At 36.3% G+C, this 21012-nt stretch overlaps 1 protein-coding gene across 2 annotated transcripts in view; it reads right to left on the reverse strand.

Moving 5' to 3' along the window:
• LOC131430134 (calcium/calmodulin-dependent protein kinase kinase 1) overlaps positions 1-21012 on the reverse strand; it is a 374604-nt gene that overhangs the window by 318368 nt on the left and 35224 nt on the right. For both annotated transcript variants that reach the window (XM_058594856.1, XM_058594855.1), the window contains exon 3: positions 15918-16794. In XM_058594856.1, coding sequence (XP_058450839.1) covers positions 15918-15936 — 19 coding nt within the window. In that variant the 5' untranslated portion in view covers positions 15937-16794. The remainder of the gene's footprint in view (positions 1-15917; positions 16795-21012) is intronic.

A 21012-nucleotide genomic window follows, 5' to 3' on the forward strand; every position in this document is an offset into this window, starting at 1 on the left:
GTTTTTTGAAATTTCGTCCTTAAAACGCTCTAATAACGCTATATAATAGTCACTGTTGATGGTTTTTCCCTTTTCAAGGTAGTCGATGAAAATTATACCATGCGAATCCCAAAATACAGACGCCATAACCAGTCGGTGTTGAACAGTCGTTCGCACCGCACGCGTATAGCTCTTGGCTCCTGGAATTTTTTTCTGGCTACCTAGAGTTTCATTGATTCAAGGCTTCAGTCTTTTTCAAGGCTACCTGAATCACTAACTAAGTGATTAAGTGATACAAAGAGTGATATTAGAGTGACTAAGTGATATTAGAGTGACTAAGAAATTAATCAGCCTTTTTTAAGGCTAGCTAGGAGTCTAATCGAAGACTAATTTAGCCTAGTTAATTTAATTTAAAATTTCATTAATTTCAAAAATGCCTGCGTCCAACCGGAAAGGCAACAAGCCTAAGGCTAAAAATAATTCAATACGGAATAAATCACAATCCGTTATTCAACATTTTTCTAATAACATTCACGATCTTATAGAATCTGAATGTAAAAATAAAAGACAACGGACGGATTTCCCTTCCGTTGATCCTATGCCGTCTAACAATATTTACGAGATTCTTCCTGAATCCGATTGTAGTGACATAGAAGAAAATTCTTCAAAAATTCCCAAAATGGACGCTTGTCGTTCTGGGAAGAAACATCAATCTATGCCACCAGTGACGGTGATGATTTCCGACTTCAAAGCATTCCGTACTGAGCTTTCTACTTTTCTCCCGGAAGTAAAAGTCTCATTTCAAATCGGACGAAGAGGAGAATGTCGAGTCTTGGTGGATGGATTGGAAGATTACGAACGTCTTATTCGATATTTGTCCGAAAAACTTCATAAATTTTATTCATATGATATAAAATCAGACAGACCCTTCAAGGCTGTCTTGAAAGGATTATCAAATGATCAAAGTATTGATGAAATTAAAAACGAACTAAAAGAATTGCTTGGTTTTGCCCCTTCCCAAGTAATACTTATGAAAAAAAGAGCGAATGGTACTTCTAAACCACGCTCTGGAATTTCCCATGAACTTTACCTAATACACTTCAATCGAAGTGATGTAAACAATTTGAAAACTTTAGAAAAAGTACGTTTCATTTCCCACATTAAAATTCATTGGGAACATTATAAACGGCATAATCGTATTGCTAACTTAACGCAATGTCGTCGTTGCCAAGGCTTCGGTCATGGAACCAAAAATTGTCATATGGATATACGGTGTTTGAATTGTGGTGAATCGCATTCGAAAGACGTTTGTCCAATGAATGAAACCACTGATAAATTTTCATGTTCAAATTGCAATGGAAATCATAAATCCAATTATTTGAAATGTCCTGTCAGGGAAAAAATTTTAAACGCTCGTTCGCTTAGACAACAAGTCAAATCAACGACCTTAAATTTACAGAATATACCTGAAAATTCTTCTAAGGCACCTGCCAATTCGTCTTCTAACGAAAACAATTTATTGACAGGTAGATCGACCTCGTCATCATCTTCTTCTAATGTCAGTTATGCTGGTATATTAGGTAGAAATCTATCTCCTATTTCTTCTAATGTAAATAATCAAAACACAGGACCGCCTTGCAGTTCTTCTTCTAACGAAAACAATTTATTAATAGGTAGACCGGCCAAATCATCTTCTTCTAATGGCAGTCTACCTACAAATATTCCTTCAATGCCATTCGCTTCTTTAAATGAAGTCGATTTAGGCGATATAACTGAAAATAAAATGATCTACCTACAAGATCAACTTTTTCAAATGATCATCCAAATGAATTCGACTTCATCACTTTTTGAAGCATTTCAAATCGGATGGAAATTTGCAAATAATATTATAATGAATTTAAAATTTAACAGTGATGTTAAATAATTATTTGAATATTTTAAATTGGAATGCTCGATCTTTGAAATCGAGTGAAGATGAATTTTATAATTTTCTCAAAGTTCACAAAATTCATATTGCCATTGTGACAGAAACTTTTCTTAAACCAAATGTAAAATTGAAAAGTAATCCACATTATGTGGTTCATCGATTTGACAGGTTTACTGGAATTGGTGGTGGAGTTGCCATTTTTGTCCAACGGCAAATTAAACATCGAATTTTACCTTCTTTCAATACTAAAGTTATTGAAAGCTTGGGAATCGAAGTTGAAACCATTCATGGAATTTATTTCATCGCTGGAGCATATTTGCCATTCCAATGCACCGGCGAACAATTAAATTTCTTTAAAGGCGATTTGCAAAAACTTACAAGATATCGATCGAAATTTTTCGTAATAGGGGACTTAAATGCTAAGCATGTCCAGTGGAATTGTAGGCAAAATAACAGTAATGGTAAAATACTTCATAATCAACTCTCAGCTGGTTACTTCACAGTTCTTCATCCCAGTAATCCTACTTGTTTCTCTTCCGTGAAAAACCCGTCTACAATTGATCTGGTTCTAACAGATCAAAGTCACATTTGTAGTGAACCGATTACTCATGCTGACTTTGACTCAGATCATCTTCCTGTAACATTCAGACTTTCCAACGAAGCTATAATTAATCCAATTAGTTCTATTTTCAACTATCATAGAGCTAATTGGTTGGATTACAGATCTCACATTGAAAATCACGTGGATCATGAAACTATTTTAGAAAATTCTGCGGACATCGACACAGCAATTGATAATTTGAATCATTATATTATCGAAGCTAGAAATCTTTCAGTTCCCAAAGCTCAAACTAAATTAAATTCTCCTATCATCGATGACAATCTTCAACTGCTCATTCGGTTGAAGAATGTTCGTCGACGACAATATCAACGTTCTCGTGATCCTGCTATGAAAAACATAGTTAAGGATTTACAAAAAGAAATTAAACATAGATTTACTCTTTTGCGAAATGAAAATTTCGCTAAAGAAGTTGAACAAATTAAACAATATTCTAAACCTTTCTGGAAACTTTCTAAGGTTCTTAAGAAACCTCAGAAACCAATTCCTGCTCTCAAGGAAGGAAATCAAATACTTCTTACAAATGGTGAAAAAGCTCAAAAACTAGCTCAGCAGTTCGAGAGTGTCCACAATTTTAATTTAAACGTTGTGAGTCCTATTGAAAATGAAGTCTCACTGAAGTATGATCATATTTCAACCCAAGTGTTATCACACGATGACATTATTGAGACGAATTTTGATGAAATTAAATCAATTATTAGGAAACTCAAAAACATGAAGGCTCCTGGTAATGATGGAATTTTTAATATTCTTATTAAAAATCTTCCCGATGTTGCCTTGAGACTCCTGGTTAAAATTTTCAACAAGTGTTTTTCATTAGCTTACTTCCCAAAAAGATGGAAAAACGCTAAAGTAATTCCTATCCTAAAACCTGATAAAAACCCAGCAGAAACATCAAGTTATCGCCCAATTAGCTTACTTTCTTCTATCAGTAAACTTTTTGAAAAAACTATCTTGTTAAGAATGATGACTCATATTAATGAGAATTCAATTTTTTTACCAGAGCAGTTTGGATTTCGTCATGAACATTCAACTACTCATCAACTTGTCAGAGTAACGAACATGATAAAATCAAATAAATCTTCTGGGTTATCCACTGGAGTTGCTCTTCTAGACATAGAAAAAGCATTCGACAGTGTTTGGCACAAAGGTTTAATAGCAAAAATGTCTGATTTCCAGTTTCCTATTTATTTGATCAAAATGATTCAAAATTATTTAACTGATCGTACTCTTCAGGTTAGCTATCAGAATTGTAAATCTGAATTGCTACCCGTACGAGCCGGTGTTCCGCAGGGTTCGAGTGTAGCTCCAATCTTGTATAATATTTTCACTTCTGATCTTCCAAATCTACCCGTTGGTTGTCAGAAATCGCTATTCTGTGACGACACAAGTCTGTTAGCCACAGGTAGAAATCTAAGAGTGATCTGCAGTCGCCTACAAAGAAGTTTAAATATTTTCAGTGATTATCTGTCAAAATGGAAAATTAAACCAAATGCAGCAAAAACGCAATTAATTATCTTTCCTCACAAGCCAAGAGCTTCTTTTCTAAAACCAAACAATAATCACATTCTCAAATTGAATGGCTTGGAATTGACATGGTCTGATCAAGCTAAATACTTAGGTTTAACGTATGACAAAAAACTCACTTTCAAGGATCACATTGAAGGAATCCAGGCAAAGTGTAATAAATATATTAAATGTTTATATCCTCTTATAAACAGAAATTCTAAGCTCTGTCTAAAAAACAAATTGTTAATTTATAAACAAATTTTCAGACCAGCCATGCTTTATGCGGTACCAATTTGGTCAAGCTGTTGTTCCACCAGGAAGAAAACGCTTCAAAGGATTCAGAATAAAATTCTGAAAATGATTCTGAAGCGTCCTCCCTGGTTTAGTACAAATGAGTTACACAGACTCACAAATATAGAACCATTAGATGTAATGTCACATAATATTATAAGCAAATTCCGACAAAAATCGATGCAATCTTCAATTGAATCGATTCGCTCTCTGTATTAGTTAGTAAGTTAGTATATAAGTTCCTTTTCCCCATTACACAATACAAGTAGGTTTAGAATTTTCCCTACACAAAAATCTCAGAATTGCGGAAGCAAATGATGTCTTCATGGTAATAACCAAATCATATATATATATATATAACAGGGCTGAAAAGTCACCACTTGTGGCTGAACACCCAATTTAAATCTTAATAATTTAATTTTAACTCATATTCCAATAAATAGTTATTTAAAAAAAAAAAAAAAAAAAAAAAAAAAAAAAAAAAAAAAAAAAACAGACGCCATAACCTTACCGGCCGATTGTTGAGTCTTTCCACGCTTTGGGTTCGGTTCATCGCGTGCAGTCCACTCAGCTGACTGTCGATTGGACTCCGGAGTGAAGTAATGGAGCCATGTTTCGTCCATTGTTATATATCGATGAAAAAAATCGGTTTTATTTCGGTATAACAGCTCCAAACACTGCTCACAATCATCAATTCGTTGTTGTTTTTGATCGATTGTGAGCTCACGCGGCACCCATTTTGCACAAAGCTTTCTCATATCCAAATATTCGTGAATAATATGTCCAACACGTTCCTTTGATATCTTTAGGGTGTCAGCTATCTCGATCAACTTCACTTTACGGTCATTGAAAATCATTTTGTGGATTTTTTCACGTTTTCATCGGTAACAGCCTCTTTTGGACATCCACTGCGTTCATCGTCTTCGGTGCTCATATGACCAGTACGAAATTTTGCAAACCACTTACGAATTGTTGCTTCGCCCGGTGCATAATCTGGATAACACTCATCAAGCCATTTTTTGGTATCGGCGGCACTTTTTTTCATCAAAAAGTAGTGTTTCATCGACACACGAAATTCCTTTTTTTCCATTTTTTTCACAATAACAAAAGTAGCTTCACTCAAAATGCAATATCTCACAAACTAATGATCAGACATCTGTCAAATTTATACACGTATCTTTTGAAGATTGGTACTAACTGAAAATGGTATGGATTTAATTCTAGTGGCGCCCTCTCATAGAAACGATACGAACTTTTCAGCCGATCTGTTAGTAGGTAATGTTAGAGACATGACCGCGAGACTAACGTAGGACTGTTGTCGACAAGGGGTAGATCACTTTAAAAATGCACAAATCTTTGTAAAATGCTTCGGATTATGAAAACAAACGAAGGTAACCATTTCTCCAACTTTCAACACAGTTGACATTTATTTCTACGAACAAAATTCCGAACAAATCGGTTGCCTCTCGTTTGGCGAACGGCGCACAAAGTAAATCTGCCACATGCATATGTGCCCTTCCCTACAGCGCTAACGTTCTGCACCGAGACGACACGATGAATATAATAGATCAATAGTTCAAAAAAGCGGTTCTAACGGCTCCATGAAAAACAACGCATAGAATATTTAAAGTTGACTACTTCATTTCGGATTCTCATTTTTCATTTTTCGGGATTAAATGTGGAATGTGGAAATTAATGGTAAAACTATTGATCGCGTTAGAGAAATGAAGTATCTTGGAGTCATAATTGATGAAAAGTTAATCTCATATCAATAACGTCATCAAGAAGATTGCCCAAAAGTATGGTGTATTATGTCGTTTGAGAAATGACCTATCGATCAATAGTAAGATTCTTTTGTATAAAACAGTCAATTCACACCACATTGACTTTTGCCCATCCATTCTGTTTCTTGCTAATAATACACAAATCTTGAGAAAACAGCGACTGCAAAATAAAATCATGCGAATAATTCTAAAATGTAATATATATACCTCCTCAGTTTTTCTACTGAACGCATTAAAATGGCTTTCAGTCAAACTTAACCATGGTATTTATTTTCAAGATATTAAATGACATGCTGCCTCGATATTTGTGTGATCGAGTTGAAAGAGGAACTGATTTGAATAGGTACAATACTAGAAAAGCATTTGATGCTAGAACACCAAGCTTTCTGTTAGCCAGATCGCAAAACTTATTATTGCACAAGCGAATAAGTAACTAGTTGAATTTGTACGACTGTGAGTGGGTATTAGTAAGCCGAAATTCGCAAACCAAGGGAATAAGTTTTTTCAATTCGATGCCAAGAGAAATCAAACGCGCAAGGATATTGGTGGACATTTTACATATTACGAAGATTGTATTTTCTTTTCTTTTTGTTTATATAAGGAGTGTATCGAAAATAAGCCATCAACATACGTTTGTGTTGTACGCATGTATTTGTGATGGTTTTTTTATGCTCAGGTCACAGCATGCTATGCGTTTGGCTGTCAGCTTTCGTTTGTTTACTTGCTTGTGAGGTTGAAATTCTGCGTTTTTAAAATGTCGCGTATTGAAAAGGAAGTGAAAATTAAGGTTCTGTGAGCTAAGTGAGAAGGGTATTACTATGCGAAAATTGGCGAAGCGGTCTGGAATTCATCTTGCCAGTTTTAAAACCATCATTAATCAGTTTGGAGAACACTATTCTTTGGATGAGCTACCAAGAAGAGGCAGAAAATTCGGTTCTTCCAACCCGAAACTGGACCAGAACATGGTATCTCTAATCATGAAGAACAAATCAACGTCAATACGTGATTTAGCCAAAAAAAAGTAGGAACGAGTATCGGAATGATCCGGTGTATCAAGAGGCGAAATCACCTGAAGACCTACAAGAAGCAGAAAATCTCGAAACAAAGTGTAGAACAGAAGAAGCGAGCAGAAACAAGGGCCCGGAAATTGTATTCGCATATTTTGCAGTGTCCGGATACATGCGTTTTGATAGACGATGAGACTTATGTAAAGGAGGACTCAAAACCACAATACTTTACTGTCGTCGTTGGGGAGGATGTGAGCGATGCGAACAGCTCGATTCAAGTGAAGAAATTCGGTTGAAAGGTACTAGTATGGCAAGCAATATGTTCCTGTGGTTTGAAGTCAATCATTTTTTACACTACTGAGCGTCTTCAGCAGAGATTGCTGCCTTTATATAAGAAACATAGTACACCTCCATTGTTTTGGCTGGATTTAGCGTCGGCTCACTATGCCAAAACCACTCTCAATTGACTTGCGGAAAAAGGGATAAATTTCTTTGAGAAAAAATATCAATCCACCAAATTGCCTTAGCTTCGACGCATTGAATGTTACTGGGCAATCGTGAAGAGGGTCTTCAAGAAGACTGGTAAGGCAGCTGGGAACATGCAGGAGTTCAAAAAAAGTTGGGCTCAAGCGTCCAAAAAATGCAACATCTGTCCGGAACTTGATGAAGAGCGTTCGAACTAAAATTCGAAAATTCATGAAGGAATAACTTAAATTTTATCCGATTTTCAGTATGCTCAAGTTTAACCTCGTACAATAAAGGATCAATTTTTAGTTTGAATAAAATATTGTTTTTTATCATAATTTGAAAGGAAAATTTGTGGATAGCTTATTTTCGATACACTCCTTATATTATTGTGAGACGTATTAAGTTACTGTGCCTCGAGCAGGTAGTGACTATTTGGAAAGCGAACAGGACTGGTCGAAGAGCCTTAGCATTCAGTATGTTAAGTTTGCTCTTGACCTTGATCGCAAGGTTTGATTAATAATTTAAGGAATAGATTCTGGAAACTAATTGGGATCGACAGTTGTTGATGGAATTGGGCTTGGCTCTGCTCATCCGCAGTCTCGTTACTCCATCGTAGCTGATGTGTGTAGCGATGAGCTGGTCCGGCGGGAAGGGTCAGGTGAATTACTGTCTGATACTGGTAAATATATCGGGTTTGATTCCTGATGTGATCAAGGATCTTCCCGGGTTGGACATTTTCTTGATTAACCCTGGATAACAAATCCGAAATATTTGAATATTATTTTGTGGTCAGTCGTTCTTTTGAAGACCTGCTATACCTGCTAGATTAATCAGATCGTTTTCTTTTGTTTACTGGTTAAGATATGTGCAAAAATATTAATTATCATTTAGATAACTCGTTCTGCTCACACCTTTGTAGAGGTATGAAATGGGACCATCATCATCATCATCAATGTATTCGTTCTGTTGTGCGAGTAACAGAGCGAACGTCCAGGAGCTGAAAGATTAACATCTTTCGCGGGATTCACTTCAGGCTTTCGGAAGGTGGTATTTCCTACGATATTGATATGCCGTATGCTGGTTTTATTTGCATTCGTTTGATGTGAATTTCACACAGCGAAAAGCGCACAACCGATCAAATTAGTTTAGATTTGCACTAAAATTATCATTTTTACCTTTGATTTGCAAAGAAAATAACCTTCATAGTTCTTTAGATAACATTTAGAGACATCAGAATGGCTGATTTTGTATAATGTTCCCCATCGTTGTCCACTTTTCGTTTTCTTTTTCTCTAAGGCAAACGATCAGAAGCTGGATGATGCGATCACTTTTGTTTGAAGCGAAACTGGCTTTGCGAAAGAACGTCTGTTTGCACTTCCGACTATTTCCAAACTAAATCAATTTTGGTTTTTTCTTTTTACGTGATTTCGTTTGCAACTTTTTGACAAATGGGTGGTCCCAACGGCCACAAGTAAAATATAGAATTTTGATGTCGATTATTTCATCGAAAGAAATTATCCAAATGCTTTGCGGGATCCATTTCTGGCATTCAGAAGAGCCAAATTGTGGAATTCTCTTCGATATCAAACACTGTTCGGAACATTTTGCTCGAACGAATTCCGCGCAGCGAAAAGTGCACGAAACTAATCAAATTATTCTAGATTTGCACTAAGCTGATGATTTAAATAGTTTAGGAAACATAGAAAATTAGATACTGTTCGTTACTAATTAAAGTGTCAATTATACAATACTGGGACTTATTTTTGATTCCAAATGTCTTAGAAATGCATGAAAAGTCAAGATCTGGTGCAATCTCGAAAAATATATTTTTTAAATTCTGAATTTTGTAAGTCTTAAACAATATTTCTAAAGCGTAACTTGTAAGTTTGTGCTTTCAAATAAGCCACAGGGTGTAGCATGGTTTCGCAGCCTACCTGGATTCGATTCCCAACCCTGCACATAGAGTCAGAAAATTTTACAGGACAATCGAAACAAAAAAAATCTGCTGTCGATAATTTTTCTACAATTGCATTCTAGTTTATTCAAACAGTGGCCCAGATCCAAGCGGTGCTCCTTTGAAAATATATTTACCATTATCTCCATCTCTTGATTCAAGAATTTCCTCTCATTTTACATAGGAATCCAGAGTTAGTATAGCGATAATTCTACTAACAACACCAGTAAATTGCCGAATCGAAACGAATAGAAATTAATTTGATCATCTCTATTACCATTCGTTGCTCAATGCAAGCACCGGTCATCTTCCAGTGTCTGCCATAAGATTCAAGCTACTTCCAACTGTGGTCGTTAAATTAGGTTTAATCTGTTATTTGTTATCGTCTTCCGTTTCCCGAAAACACCGGTAAACTCATCCTTCCACAAGCGTACTGGGCGTTAATCCTTCCTGTCCGGTATTGGGCGAGGCTCGAGCTAAAGTTCCAACATGACAGCTTCTGCTACGCTCGCACAATTAAATTACACACTTCGCGTCCCGTTTTCCCAATCCTAGAGGGTTCATTAGGAAAGATTGAATTTCACGTTAGGATGGTTTGGCCGGTGTTACGAGCCGAAAAACGACGGATGATGGAAATTCAGTTATACGGTGACAATTTGACGCTCCGTACGCTCTCCCGGAAGTTTTGCCTTTCTCTGTTGGTGTTCGTCTTCTTATCGGTTAAGCTACTTCGATTACAGCTCCGGATGAACTGAAAAGGTCACCTGACTGACAGCGAACTGACAAGCAGGACTTATTTCTTTATCAGTCACGTGCACCCCATTGAGAGCAGTTGTTTTCGTAAACTTCGACGATGTTTTCGAAACGATTGACGCATACTTTAGGTTATTTTTGTTTACGAGAACAATGCACTCTCTCGTGGCAAATATTTTTCTGAAAGAATGTATAAAATGCGCCGATCAAAGTTCATGTTTTTTTTTCAATAGAGATACTCTGAAATCGTTTGTACGTAGGAGATATGCCCTGAATAACCTCAACAAACGGCGAAAGTTAGACTATTTGATTGTTTTATAGGTTTGTTATTTCAAGAACTCCATTTATGTACAGATTTGTTAGGATCGAGTAAATACGTTTGTTCCATCGAAATTCATTTTTAGAAGGCACTAATCGCATTACCGATTAATTTAAAATAAAATAAACTCTGTCAGATAGAAATTAGAACGATTCTTTTACATTTAATTTACCTTCATTCGATAATTTCATATTTTTGGAAACAAAAAAATTCAATTTTATTTTAGAGTATTTCCTGCAACTGTTTTTTGGATATCAGTTTTGAACAATCAAAAGTTTTCAATGTACAACGTTATGTGGAATACGCATGCTTACATCCACTTTTTTTCGAAAATCAATCTTAAGGGCTGAGGCCGATCCTCTCTCGCATATGTACAAATCGACTCTCGATGGGCCGGGTAACCAGAAAAGTGTTGATATTCTCAGATATAAGTTTACATAAAATGTGTCTGCATCCAATAAAGCTACCGCTTATTCGGCAGTCTTGCTGAGCCGATTTTATTTCTCTCTCATGTTTTGTTACGTTACCAGGAAACTGGAGCAGAAAAAATGGCGCCACCATAGAAATCGACTTACCTTCACAAAAATAACATTCACTTCATTTTTATCGAGACAACATATATGTTTTTATGCACTAATCGCATCGCAATTAAATTATCTAGACATTGCCAGGATAGATTTATGATCCATTATTTTGAAGGCGAGATATTCAATGAACAATTTGAAAACTGTGTTTTCAGCTATGCAATTCTTCCTTCAGAAAAAAGACTTTCCCGACTGCTAATGTCAATGAATCATTCTGAAATGTTCACAGAATAATCTAAACTAATCTGTCAATCTGTCAGACTGTCAATTGGGTTTTTTATATTCGTCACTGTTTCTGAGAAAATCAGATTTGAAGCCTGGAAATAGCCTTCTAAATCACCCTAAAACACACTGGCCTCAGACCTTAAGTCTCTCCATTCTTTGCCATACTGGAGACGTGTGAAAAGTTTCATCTAAATCAATGTATCTGAAGCCCGATAACTCGTTACTCGTTTCTGGAATTTTTCTTAAGTCTTCTACTCGTCAATGCAAAACAGTTCATTATGAACTGCTAGAGCACCATAATAACGCAACATGCACCGAAAATTCAGTTCCCGTTTTGCCATTTACAAAACCAAATCTTTGGTGAAATTGCAATGAAATTAAAAGTATTACTTGATGTTGCTAATATAACAGTAAACTTTACTAAAAAGGAGAGCGAATGGCATTAACAAGCTACACTCTGGTATCTTCTAGGAACTTTGCCTAATACCCTTCAAACGATGTGAAGTAAACAATTTTCAAATTCTAAGTAAAGTTCATCATAACGTAAATAAGCGAAAATAAGTTTTGAACCGATGGAGAGGTCAAACCGACTCACGACTGATTTTTAAAAAGGGCGTATGTTTTTTTTGCATTTCACAAAAATTGCCTTTTTCAAATCGTTGTAACTCGGAAACCGTTAATTGTACAAAAATGGCGTTCAGGAAGAAGTTGTAGGGAATCGATTGAACACTCTAAATAAAATATACACCGAAAAAAAATTTTTATTTTTTTTCTCAATTAATTAATCAATAATTACAAAATAATCCGAAAAAGTTAAATAAAAAAAAATCAGGGTTTCAATTTTTTTGATAATTTTTTTTAAAGCTGTTATTAAAACCTACAGATTGATGGCTATCCCATCCGTGCCTTTTTAAAAATGAAGAAGTTACAGCTAAAACAATTTACAGATATATTCGAAATTCAGCATTTCTGGAATTGCTCCAATTTGACACGTTTACTAGAATGGGACGTGCGATTGATGTTTTTGTGAAAAATCAAATCAATCAAATCCTCAAATTATCAAAATCTTCCCGGCTAGATATCCGATATCTGTTTCGTTCGAGACGTCAGTTTGGACATAACACTTCGGTGTGATAACAAAAAGTGTTTTGCAAATAGCATTAACTTAACGTCTGCCTAGTGGTTTATGGTGAGCTGCCAGATTTAGTACAAATGGTTGACACAGATAAGGTTTACAATTTTTCAGATCGATTTTTTTCAGTGTAGGGTTCAATAACTAATTTTTTCAATATTTTTATTCAAAAATTAATTCGAATTCGTCTTTTTAAGAAACAGTCTAGAAATAATCAAGTAATCAAAGTAGCTTTTTGTGATAAATTCTATACGACTAGAGAGATTCATTTAAATCTGACAGGGAGTCACGATTCAGCACGAAACTCGTCTATTGAGGTTTCTATGCCAGGTGAAAAAAAAAAGACTCTAGTGAAAAAAAGGGTGGCCAATACGTTTCATGATGAAAACGAAAACAATATAAAAAGAACGATTCACACGTGGCATCAAGCGTCTATCACCGGCATGAAACGGTTACGTAATAACAATATTAATTGTTAGCTTCTTATGGAGGCACAAAACGTCAAGTTCACGGAACATTTTGACGTCCAGTTCATGAGTAAAATCCGGCTAAAAAAATATTGAATTAATCTTGACGTCGACAGAAGTTGAATTAAAGATTAGTAATAATCAATGATGAAAACAAACCAATCTCATTTACATTTGTGGTTGTAAGTGAGCTGTCAGAAAGCCTCATTCGAATCCTACAACGAAAAAAAACAAAATTCAAAATTTAAAAACAACATTTAAATTTGTAAATCATTGAAATTTTGTCCCGAAGTAGGTATATACGTTTGCTATCCATATGCGGCAAGCTGGGTTGACACAGACACAGTAATGATGCCTTTCTCATATTACTCATATTTTCTAAAACCTCACTAGAAGATTCAGTCATTTTTTTTTAAAACTCGAATAAAATCAAAACCTTTCTATTGATATACACTACCATCACCTTTTCAATGAAATTGCACAATATCTTTTAAGACACTGACTCATGGTTTGTGAAAATCGGCTTTAACCGTTACTGAGAAATCGAAGTGAGTTCCGTTTTAGTAGCTTTTCTTACCAGAGCATTCATAATTGGAAACTGGAGACTGGTAGTCCCAAAGTAGATTTATATATCCGCTAACTAACAAGGTCTGTCAACTAGATAAATTTATCAGTAAGTTTTATAAAAATTTGCACCTTGTTTCACCATTACTTTTGAAAAAAATAACTTATGAAATTGCAATGTTTTCACTCATTGCACTTTAATACCGGAACCGGAAGTCGGATCTGGACAAACTTTTCGGGTACATTTTAAAGAATTTCAAGACCTTTTATATGCATCTAAGTTTGTAAGTTTGTTAGGTTATTTCCTAGCAAATTGAGTGCGCAATGTCTCATAGATTTGCACATATTGCCTTGTAATTCCGGAACCAGAAGTCTCATCGGGATAAAATTTAATAGCGATCCAAGGAACCATAAGACCCTTCATTTGAATCCGAGTTTGTGAAAATCGGTGCAGCCATCTCCGAGAAAATCGATTGACATTATTTGTCACATCAGTTCGCTTTCACATCTCATCCAAGTCAATCGATAAAACGAAACCGCTTACGTTCGGGACAGAAGAAACCAAGTAGAGTATTGTGTAGTGAACAATAGAACGACCTCGAAATGAGTGAACCAAACGAACAAAAGCTACCGCCGACACGAAAGAATACAATTGTTGTTGACTTCAGTCAGTGCAAAATTCGACCTTCGATACGAGAACTTGAAGGTTTGCTTAAGGAGCAAACGCATATTGACATTAAACGTGTGCATTTACTTCAATGCAATGAGACAAATAATGTTATTTACATCCAGTTTTATAAGGAGTAGGGTGCAATTCAATTCGCAAAAAAACAATAACAATGTGCACTATGTGGAGCACGAGAACATTAAGTGCAACATTCCAGTATATATGGAAGATAGTGCTATAGAAGTGCGTGTGCATGATCTTCCCTCAAGCGTCACCGATTCATATATTCGCCAAACTACGTCCCAATACGGAGAGAATCTCTCTATCGAAAAAGAAAAGTGGAAGAATTTCACCCCGGTATTCTAAATAGCGTACGTTTATTACGCATACACTTGAAGAAGGCTATACCTTCTTATGTGATTTTCGGTCAGGATACAAGAATTCCGTGCAAATCACTTGTTACCTATGACCCATTCAACTCAGCTCCAGTTGTAATCTCATACACGAAAGCTGTAAGTCATAGTGAGTTTTCTGTCTCTGTTCGATAGAATCACTTTAAGAGTAAGAAAAAATTAGGTACATTCGTTTCCAGTTTTCGTGCTGCTAAAATAGCAATATTGCCCAATTTTCGAACTATTTTTGCCTTTCTCGTATAAAAAGGTTATGCAATCATATTCCATTTAACGCAGTTCGTCGAGTACGCCTAATGTCTGCGTGTGTGTATGTGCGTATGTGTACATACACACATACGCACATACACACACACACAGACATTAGGCGTACTCGACTTTTCTCGGAGATGGCTGAACCGATTTTCACAAACTTAAATTCAAATGAAAGATCTTGTGGTCCCATACTAAATTCCTGAATTTCATTTTGATCTGACTTATGGTTTCAGAGTTTTGGGGTAAAATGTGCAAAACAATAAAAATATATGTTCTAACTTTTCTCATAGATGGGGGAATTTCATCCGGATCTGACTTCCGGATCCGGAAACATAGGGTAAAAAGTGTTTAAAATTATGGTATAAAATTTTATGTAACTGAAAAGGGCGAAAAACCGTAAAAAATTTCTAAATCGCCCTCAAATCTTCTCCTATTGATAGTTTTTATCAGTAGGCGGTCAAACAAACCGATTTCGATTATTCTTTCAAGAATCGATATTATATATGATTGTATGATTGATATGAGAAAGGCATCGTTTCACTGCTAGGTGGATTAAAACAGGCATTTCCTGCAGTATTGCTTCTTAGAGCCGAAGCAAAGATTTTGTATTCGGTTTTATAACAATTTGTTGGCTGACAGTCGAGTAACCGATAAAATAACATGGCGACTCTTCTAATGAGATGAATAAGCTTTACGTTAATAATAATAAAAATAATGATTTTTTTTTTCATTGGCATCTGCGCTAAACAAAACAGAACTCAATGGTATAGTTTTGAATCAAAATTTTCCCCGTATAAATTGACTTTATGAGAATGAAATGTATAATAAAATAAAACTTCCCAAATCCGTTCATACTTCTAACTATCAACAAAGCTTCTGGTAATCAATTTCTCAAAATACACCCTCAATGTGGTTCCTCAATCCAAAAGCCAAAAAAAAATGGCTCTCCAATAACGAAACGAATTAATCTAAATCGACCACCGAGGTTTCCTCCCCATCCTACCTGAATCAATTGTTGCCATCGACGATGGCGATACTGGCGGTGGTAGATTATCACTACATCGGTCCGCCTGCTGTTGATCCGATTCACCGAGCTCACCGGTATCAGACACCTTTGATTTGGTGTTTTCCCACGCGTGTCACAGTTCGCTACCCACTAGCACCGAGGCGCTGAAGCCAACCGCATACGAGGCAGCCAGAGAAACCAAAAGGCAATTCTAAGAGGTTGACACAGCCGTTTCCGATAAGCTTCCTCTGCACGTTGCGCGTTGTTTGCCACTTTTCTTCGCACTCCCTAAGTTGGGCTTCGGTTGAGATGGAAATTCATACAACTGCCACTGTCGCAAAGTAATTGTCCTCACTTCCGCCGCTATTTGTAAACTCTTCTTTCCGCCGCCGCTGTTGCCTTCTTATTTTTCCGGCAGCTGTTGTTGGAACAGGCTTTGTATCACACGAAAAAAAAAACTTTTCTTCCGTTTCGCGATGTACTGCGCTATTACTGTAGCTTCCGTAGCCCTCTCTAGCACTCTTCACTGCCGCCACCGTCTTCGAAATTACCGATGACTTCTTCAATTAAAAACTTTACACTTTATCACTTTTGCCGTTCTTTTCACTTGACTCTCCACTCTACTAGTTTCAATTTTTCTCCGGGCGTACCGTTTTCACATGAAACATGAAGTGAATTTCCTCCTCCCGAAGCAACACACGGCGTGTCTATCATGCAATTGTATTACGTGCCTTTTCCTTCGGCACGGCTGCTATTACCAGAAATTTATTTCAATCAACAGCCAACCTCGGGCATCACCTTTGCTACTCCGGTGTCGGGGCAGGACTCCGACGGAGATGGAACTGGTTGCCTACGGACGAACTCGAAGATTTACCTGCAGCACATCGATTGGTTGTTACCGATATGTATGAAAAAAAGAAAGAAAAAGAAATACAACGTTAGAGAGAAGAAAAAAGAAACAGCTACACTACACTTATGAAAATTTCTGAGTATCTAACGTCATAGTTAGGTTAGATTGGTGGTGTGTCTGGTTGCTGCTGTTACTGTTGCTGTTGCTGCTGCTACTGTCTAATGATAATGAACATTATAAATTATTCCATTGCATACAAGGGATACAGCCGTAGCCAGCACGGTACCGTAATCAATATTGACCCTATCGTATTGGCGTCGCCTAGTGGCGTCACCAGAGAGGGGGCGTTCGTCCAATTATAATCCATGTGCTCAATCGAGTGAAAATAATATATTAATAATATTATGCAAAATTTTGCACCATTATCACATAAAACCGCTAATCAAGCGTAAATTTAATTTATGAATCGATTCCGCTTCGATGCAATAGAATTAATTGGTTTAAGTGATCATCTTGCTTCTTGCTTCTTGCTTCTTGCTTCTTGCTTCTTGCTTCTTGCTTCTTGCTTCTTGCTTCTTGCTTCTTGCTTCTTGCTTCTTGCTTCTTGCTTCTTGCTTCTTGCTTCTTGCTTCTTGCTTCTTGCTTCTTGCTTCTTGCTTCTTGCTTCTTGCTTCTTGCTTCTTGCTTCTTGCTTCTTGCTTCTTGCTTCTTGCTTCTTGCTTCTTGCTTCTTGCTTCTTGCTTCTTGCTTCTTGCTTCTTGCTTCTTGCTTCTTGCTTCTTGCTTCTTGCTTCTTGCTTCTTGCTTCTTGCTTCTTGCTTCTTGCTTCTTGCTTCTTGCTTCTTGCTTCTTGCTTCTTGCTTCTTGCTTCTTGCTTCTTGCTTCTTGCTTCTTGCTTCTTGCTTCTTGCTTCTTGCTTCTTGCTTCTTGCTTCTTGCTTCTTGCTTCTTGCTTCTTGCTTCTTGCTTCTTGCTTCTTGCTTCTTGCTTCTTGCTTCTTGCTTCTTGCTTCTTGCTTCTTGCTTCTTGCTTCTTGCTTCTTGCTTCTTGCTTCTTGTTTATATTGCGAAAGAATCCTAAGCGATTCTTTTTTTATGAAAAATATTTTTTAATTGTCAGAATGTAAAAAAACAAAAAGTTTCCTTATTCGTCATATTTAGACTCAAAATTCGAGAAATTGTGATTTTTGTTGACTAACACTACTTTAACAAGTGTACAAGATCAGATATCATTAGGCTGTGAACCATTTCGCAAATGATTTTAACTTTTTGTTAAAATCTAAAAAGGCTTGATCGCGACAAAACCTGGACATATCAAAGATGGAATAAAATTTGCTGTAAGTTCCATCCAAGATGCGTTATTTATTATTTTAATTGTGTATTATTAGTCATCTTAGAACTAACTACAAAAACTTAATTATGTTGCATGACGAAACTACAAACTTTTGAGTTTACTTCGTTTACTAGGATCTGTGCAGACTTCTCAGTAAATAACTATAAATTTTTCTATAGTTGTAGCTTGTTGTTTGTATTGAGAGAGTTCTCTTTTCACTTGAGCGTTACTCCGGCAGTCAGGTGAATTTGCCTTTTTCGATACAACATGGACTCCATGCACTTTATACCATTCAAAACATTTTTGGCGTAGTGACAAGATGCCAATGCATGCCAAAATAGCAAGGGAGCGTCATGGCTGTGTAGAAATGGTAACAATCACTTATTTAGGCATTCTTCACGGATTATTTTCTTGTTTACAGTTCGGGTACTGATGAAGCTTTGGTTGCATATTGCCTGCCAAACCAAATATTTTTTAGGAAACTTGGCATTTTTAGCCTTTCCGTTGTATGGCAGTATAAAAAGACATTCCGGGAAGCTGCTTAAGGTCTTCCAGTACATAAGCTTATCGTCCAGTTTCACAAAGGAAAACTTCCCCAAATATTCGCGACTCAACTTGCAACCCGGATTTTGGGCGTCACATTCTGCTTTAAAAAACGGTTCGGTACAGTTTTCACTAGAGATGGGCAATCCGTTCGCAAACGAGCGAAAAGGACTAATTCTTTTCGGAGAATGAGTGGACTAGAGTTCTTTATTAAGGAATGATAGTTCTTTGTTCGTTTCAAAGAAATGGGAGTGACCATTTTTTTACGATGAATACAAATGAACTGTGTATTTCGGAACGATTATAGGTTTGAGGATTCTGGTAGAAGTTGCATACATTCACGACTATTAAAAATGTATACAAAAGAGAATAATTATTGATAGAGATACATGAAATAAGTACTCACTGGGCCGTATGAATAAAATGTAGTAAAGTCTGTTGTTTGTAGTATCTTCTCAAAAACAAAGTCCACAGAGTATAACGCGGTTTGGTATGAATAAAAAACAAGTTCGAATTTAACTACTTCCGAATTTAAGCATTTACTGCATACCGTATCGACACAGAGCCGGAAAAGCTGGCATAAGCATGCACAAAGCAAGAAACGTATTTAAATCTGTAAAAATGCCACTTTTTTTAATTTCTGTACTGCACTTTATCAGCAAACACACGAATAGCAACCTCTAGAGCAGTTTGTAACATGTTTTGACAGGAACGTGATCCACACGTAGCATTTACTACCGAAATTCAAGCATGCTACGTTTTATTCGTACGGCCCACTATAATTAAATCTGTTTACTACAGAATATAATTTGTGGTTAATATTTTTTTCGAAGAAACGGACAAAGTTTCAGAAGATCGAAAGAACGGTTCAACTGAACTAGTTCACCTCACCCAAGTCATATTCGTGAACGCAGTGTATCTAGGTACCTGTGGAAAATTTTCTTGAGTATCCTGAATAAGTCAGTCGATAAACCAAAACCGCTTACGTTCAGGACAGAAAAAAAGTGCAGTATTGTGTAGTGAACAATAGAACGACCTCGAAATGAGTGAACCAAACGAACAAAAGCTACCGCCGGTACGAAAGAATACAATTATTGTTGACTTCAGACAGTGCAAAATTCGACCTTCTATACGAGAACTTGAAGGTTTGCTTAAGGAGCAAATTAATCTTGACATTAAACGTGTGCATTTACTTCAATGCAATAAGACAAATAATGTTGTTTTTATCCAGTTCTATAAAGAGTTGGATACAATTCAATTCGCTAAAGACAATAATAATGTGCACTATGTGGAGCATGAAAATATCAAGTACAACATTCCAGTATATATGGAAGATAGTGCTATAGAAGTGCGTGTGCATGATCTTCCCTCAAGCGTCATCGATCCTTATATTCGCAAAACCATGTCCCAATACGAAGAGATTCTCCCTATCGAACAAGAAAAGTGGAAGAATTTTTTCCCCGGTATTCTAAATGGCGTACGTTTGTTACGCATGCGCTTGAGGAGGCCTATACCTTCTTATGTGACATTCGGTCAGGATACAAGAATCCCGTGCAAATCACTTGTTACCTATGACAATCAGATGGCCACATATCAATATTGCCAAAAAGCTGTTCACTTTCCACACAGTCCAACATAATGAACTAATGAACTGATGAGCCGAAAGCAAAACGTAAAAAAAATACACTTTCCATACGTCAGATTCTGAATTGGGTCGCGGTTTAAGTGAAATTCAACTACTAGATTAAAAATAAATACTCAAATGACAAATTTTAACCAAAACTTCAAACCATTCGTGAATTAATTTATATATTTAAAAAATTTGTGAAAAGACTAAACAAAACAACAATTTTAGTGGCAAATCAACAAAAATCTTAGTACATTGAAATTCATATAAATGTTTCATATATCGGGAACGGATTCTTCTAGAAGAAAAAATGTTATGAGCAAAAGCTATAGACGAGTAAACATGTCAAATCTGCCCCCAAAAAAATTCATATTGTTATATCACATTTGAATGATCTCGGACTGGAGATAAGTCTTCTAAAATTTCAACCCTTTACCTGCCATATATACACGAAACTAGGGTGATTCAAACGATCTTCATTTTATTTTTATGAATTCGAAAAATTTGGGAAAAAATCAGTGACGTGTAACGATTACTGACTGAGGGGTTGCCATAGAGATATGACTATAATTGATCTGCGAGGCGCTCGAGCAGAGCTGAACATGTTCGGTTCTTCTGTTCAATTATGCAGTTTTTTCGTGTGTTTCACGTACAGGGTCCCTGAACAGGAGCTAGCAACGGGTTCGAGCCACGTCTTCGCGGTAGCGTATACATGGTTTTCATTTCATAGTTGTATACGCAA

The sequence above is a fragment of the Malaya genurostris genome, chromosome 2 (assembly GCF_030247185.1).
Source record: "Malaya genurostris strain Urasoe2022 chromosome 2, Malgen_1.1, whole genome shotgun sequence".
Classification (NCBI taxonomy): domain Eukaryota; kingdom Metazoa; phylum Arthropoda; class Insecta; order Diptera; family Culicidae; genus Malaya; species Malaya genurostris.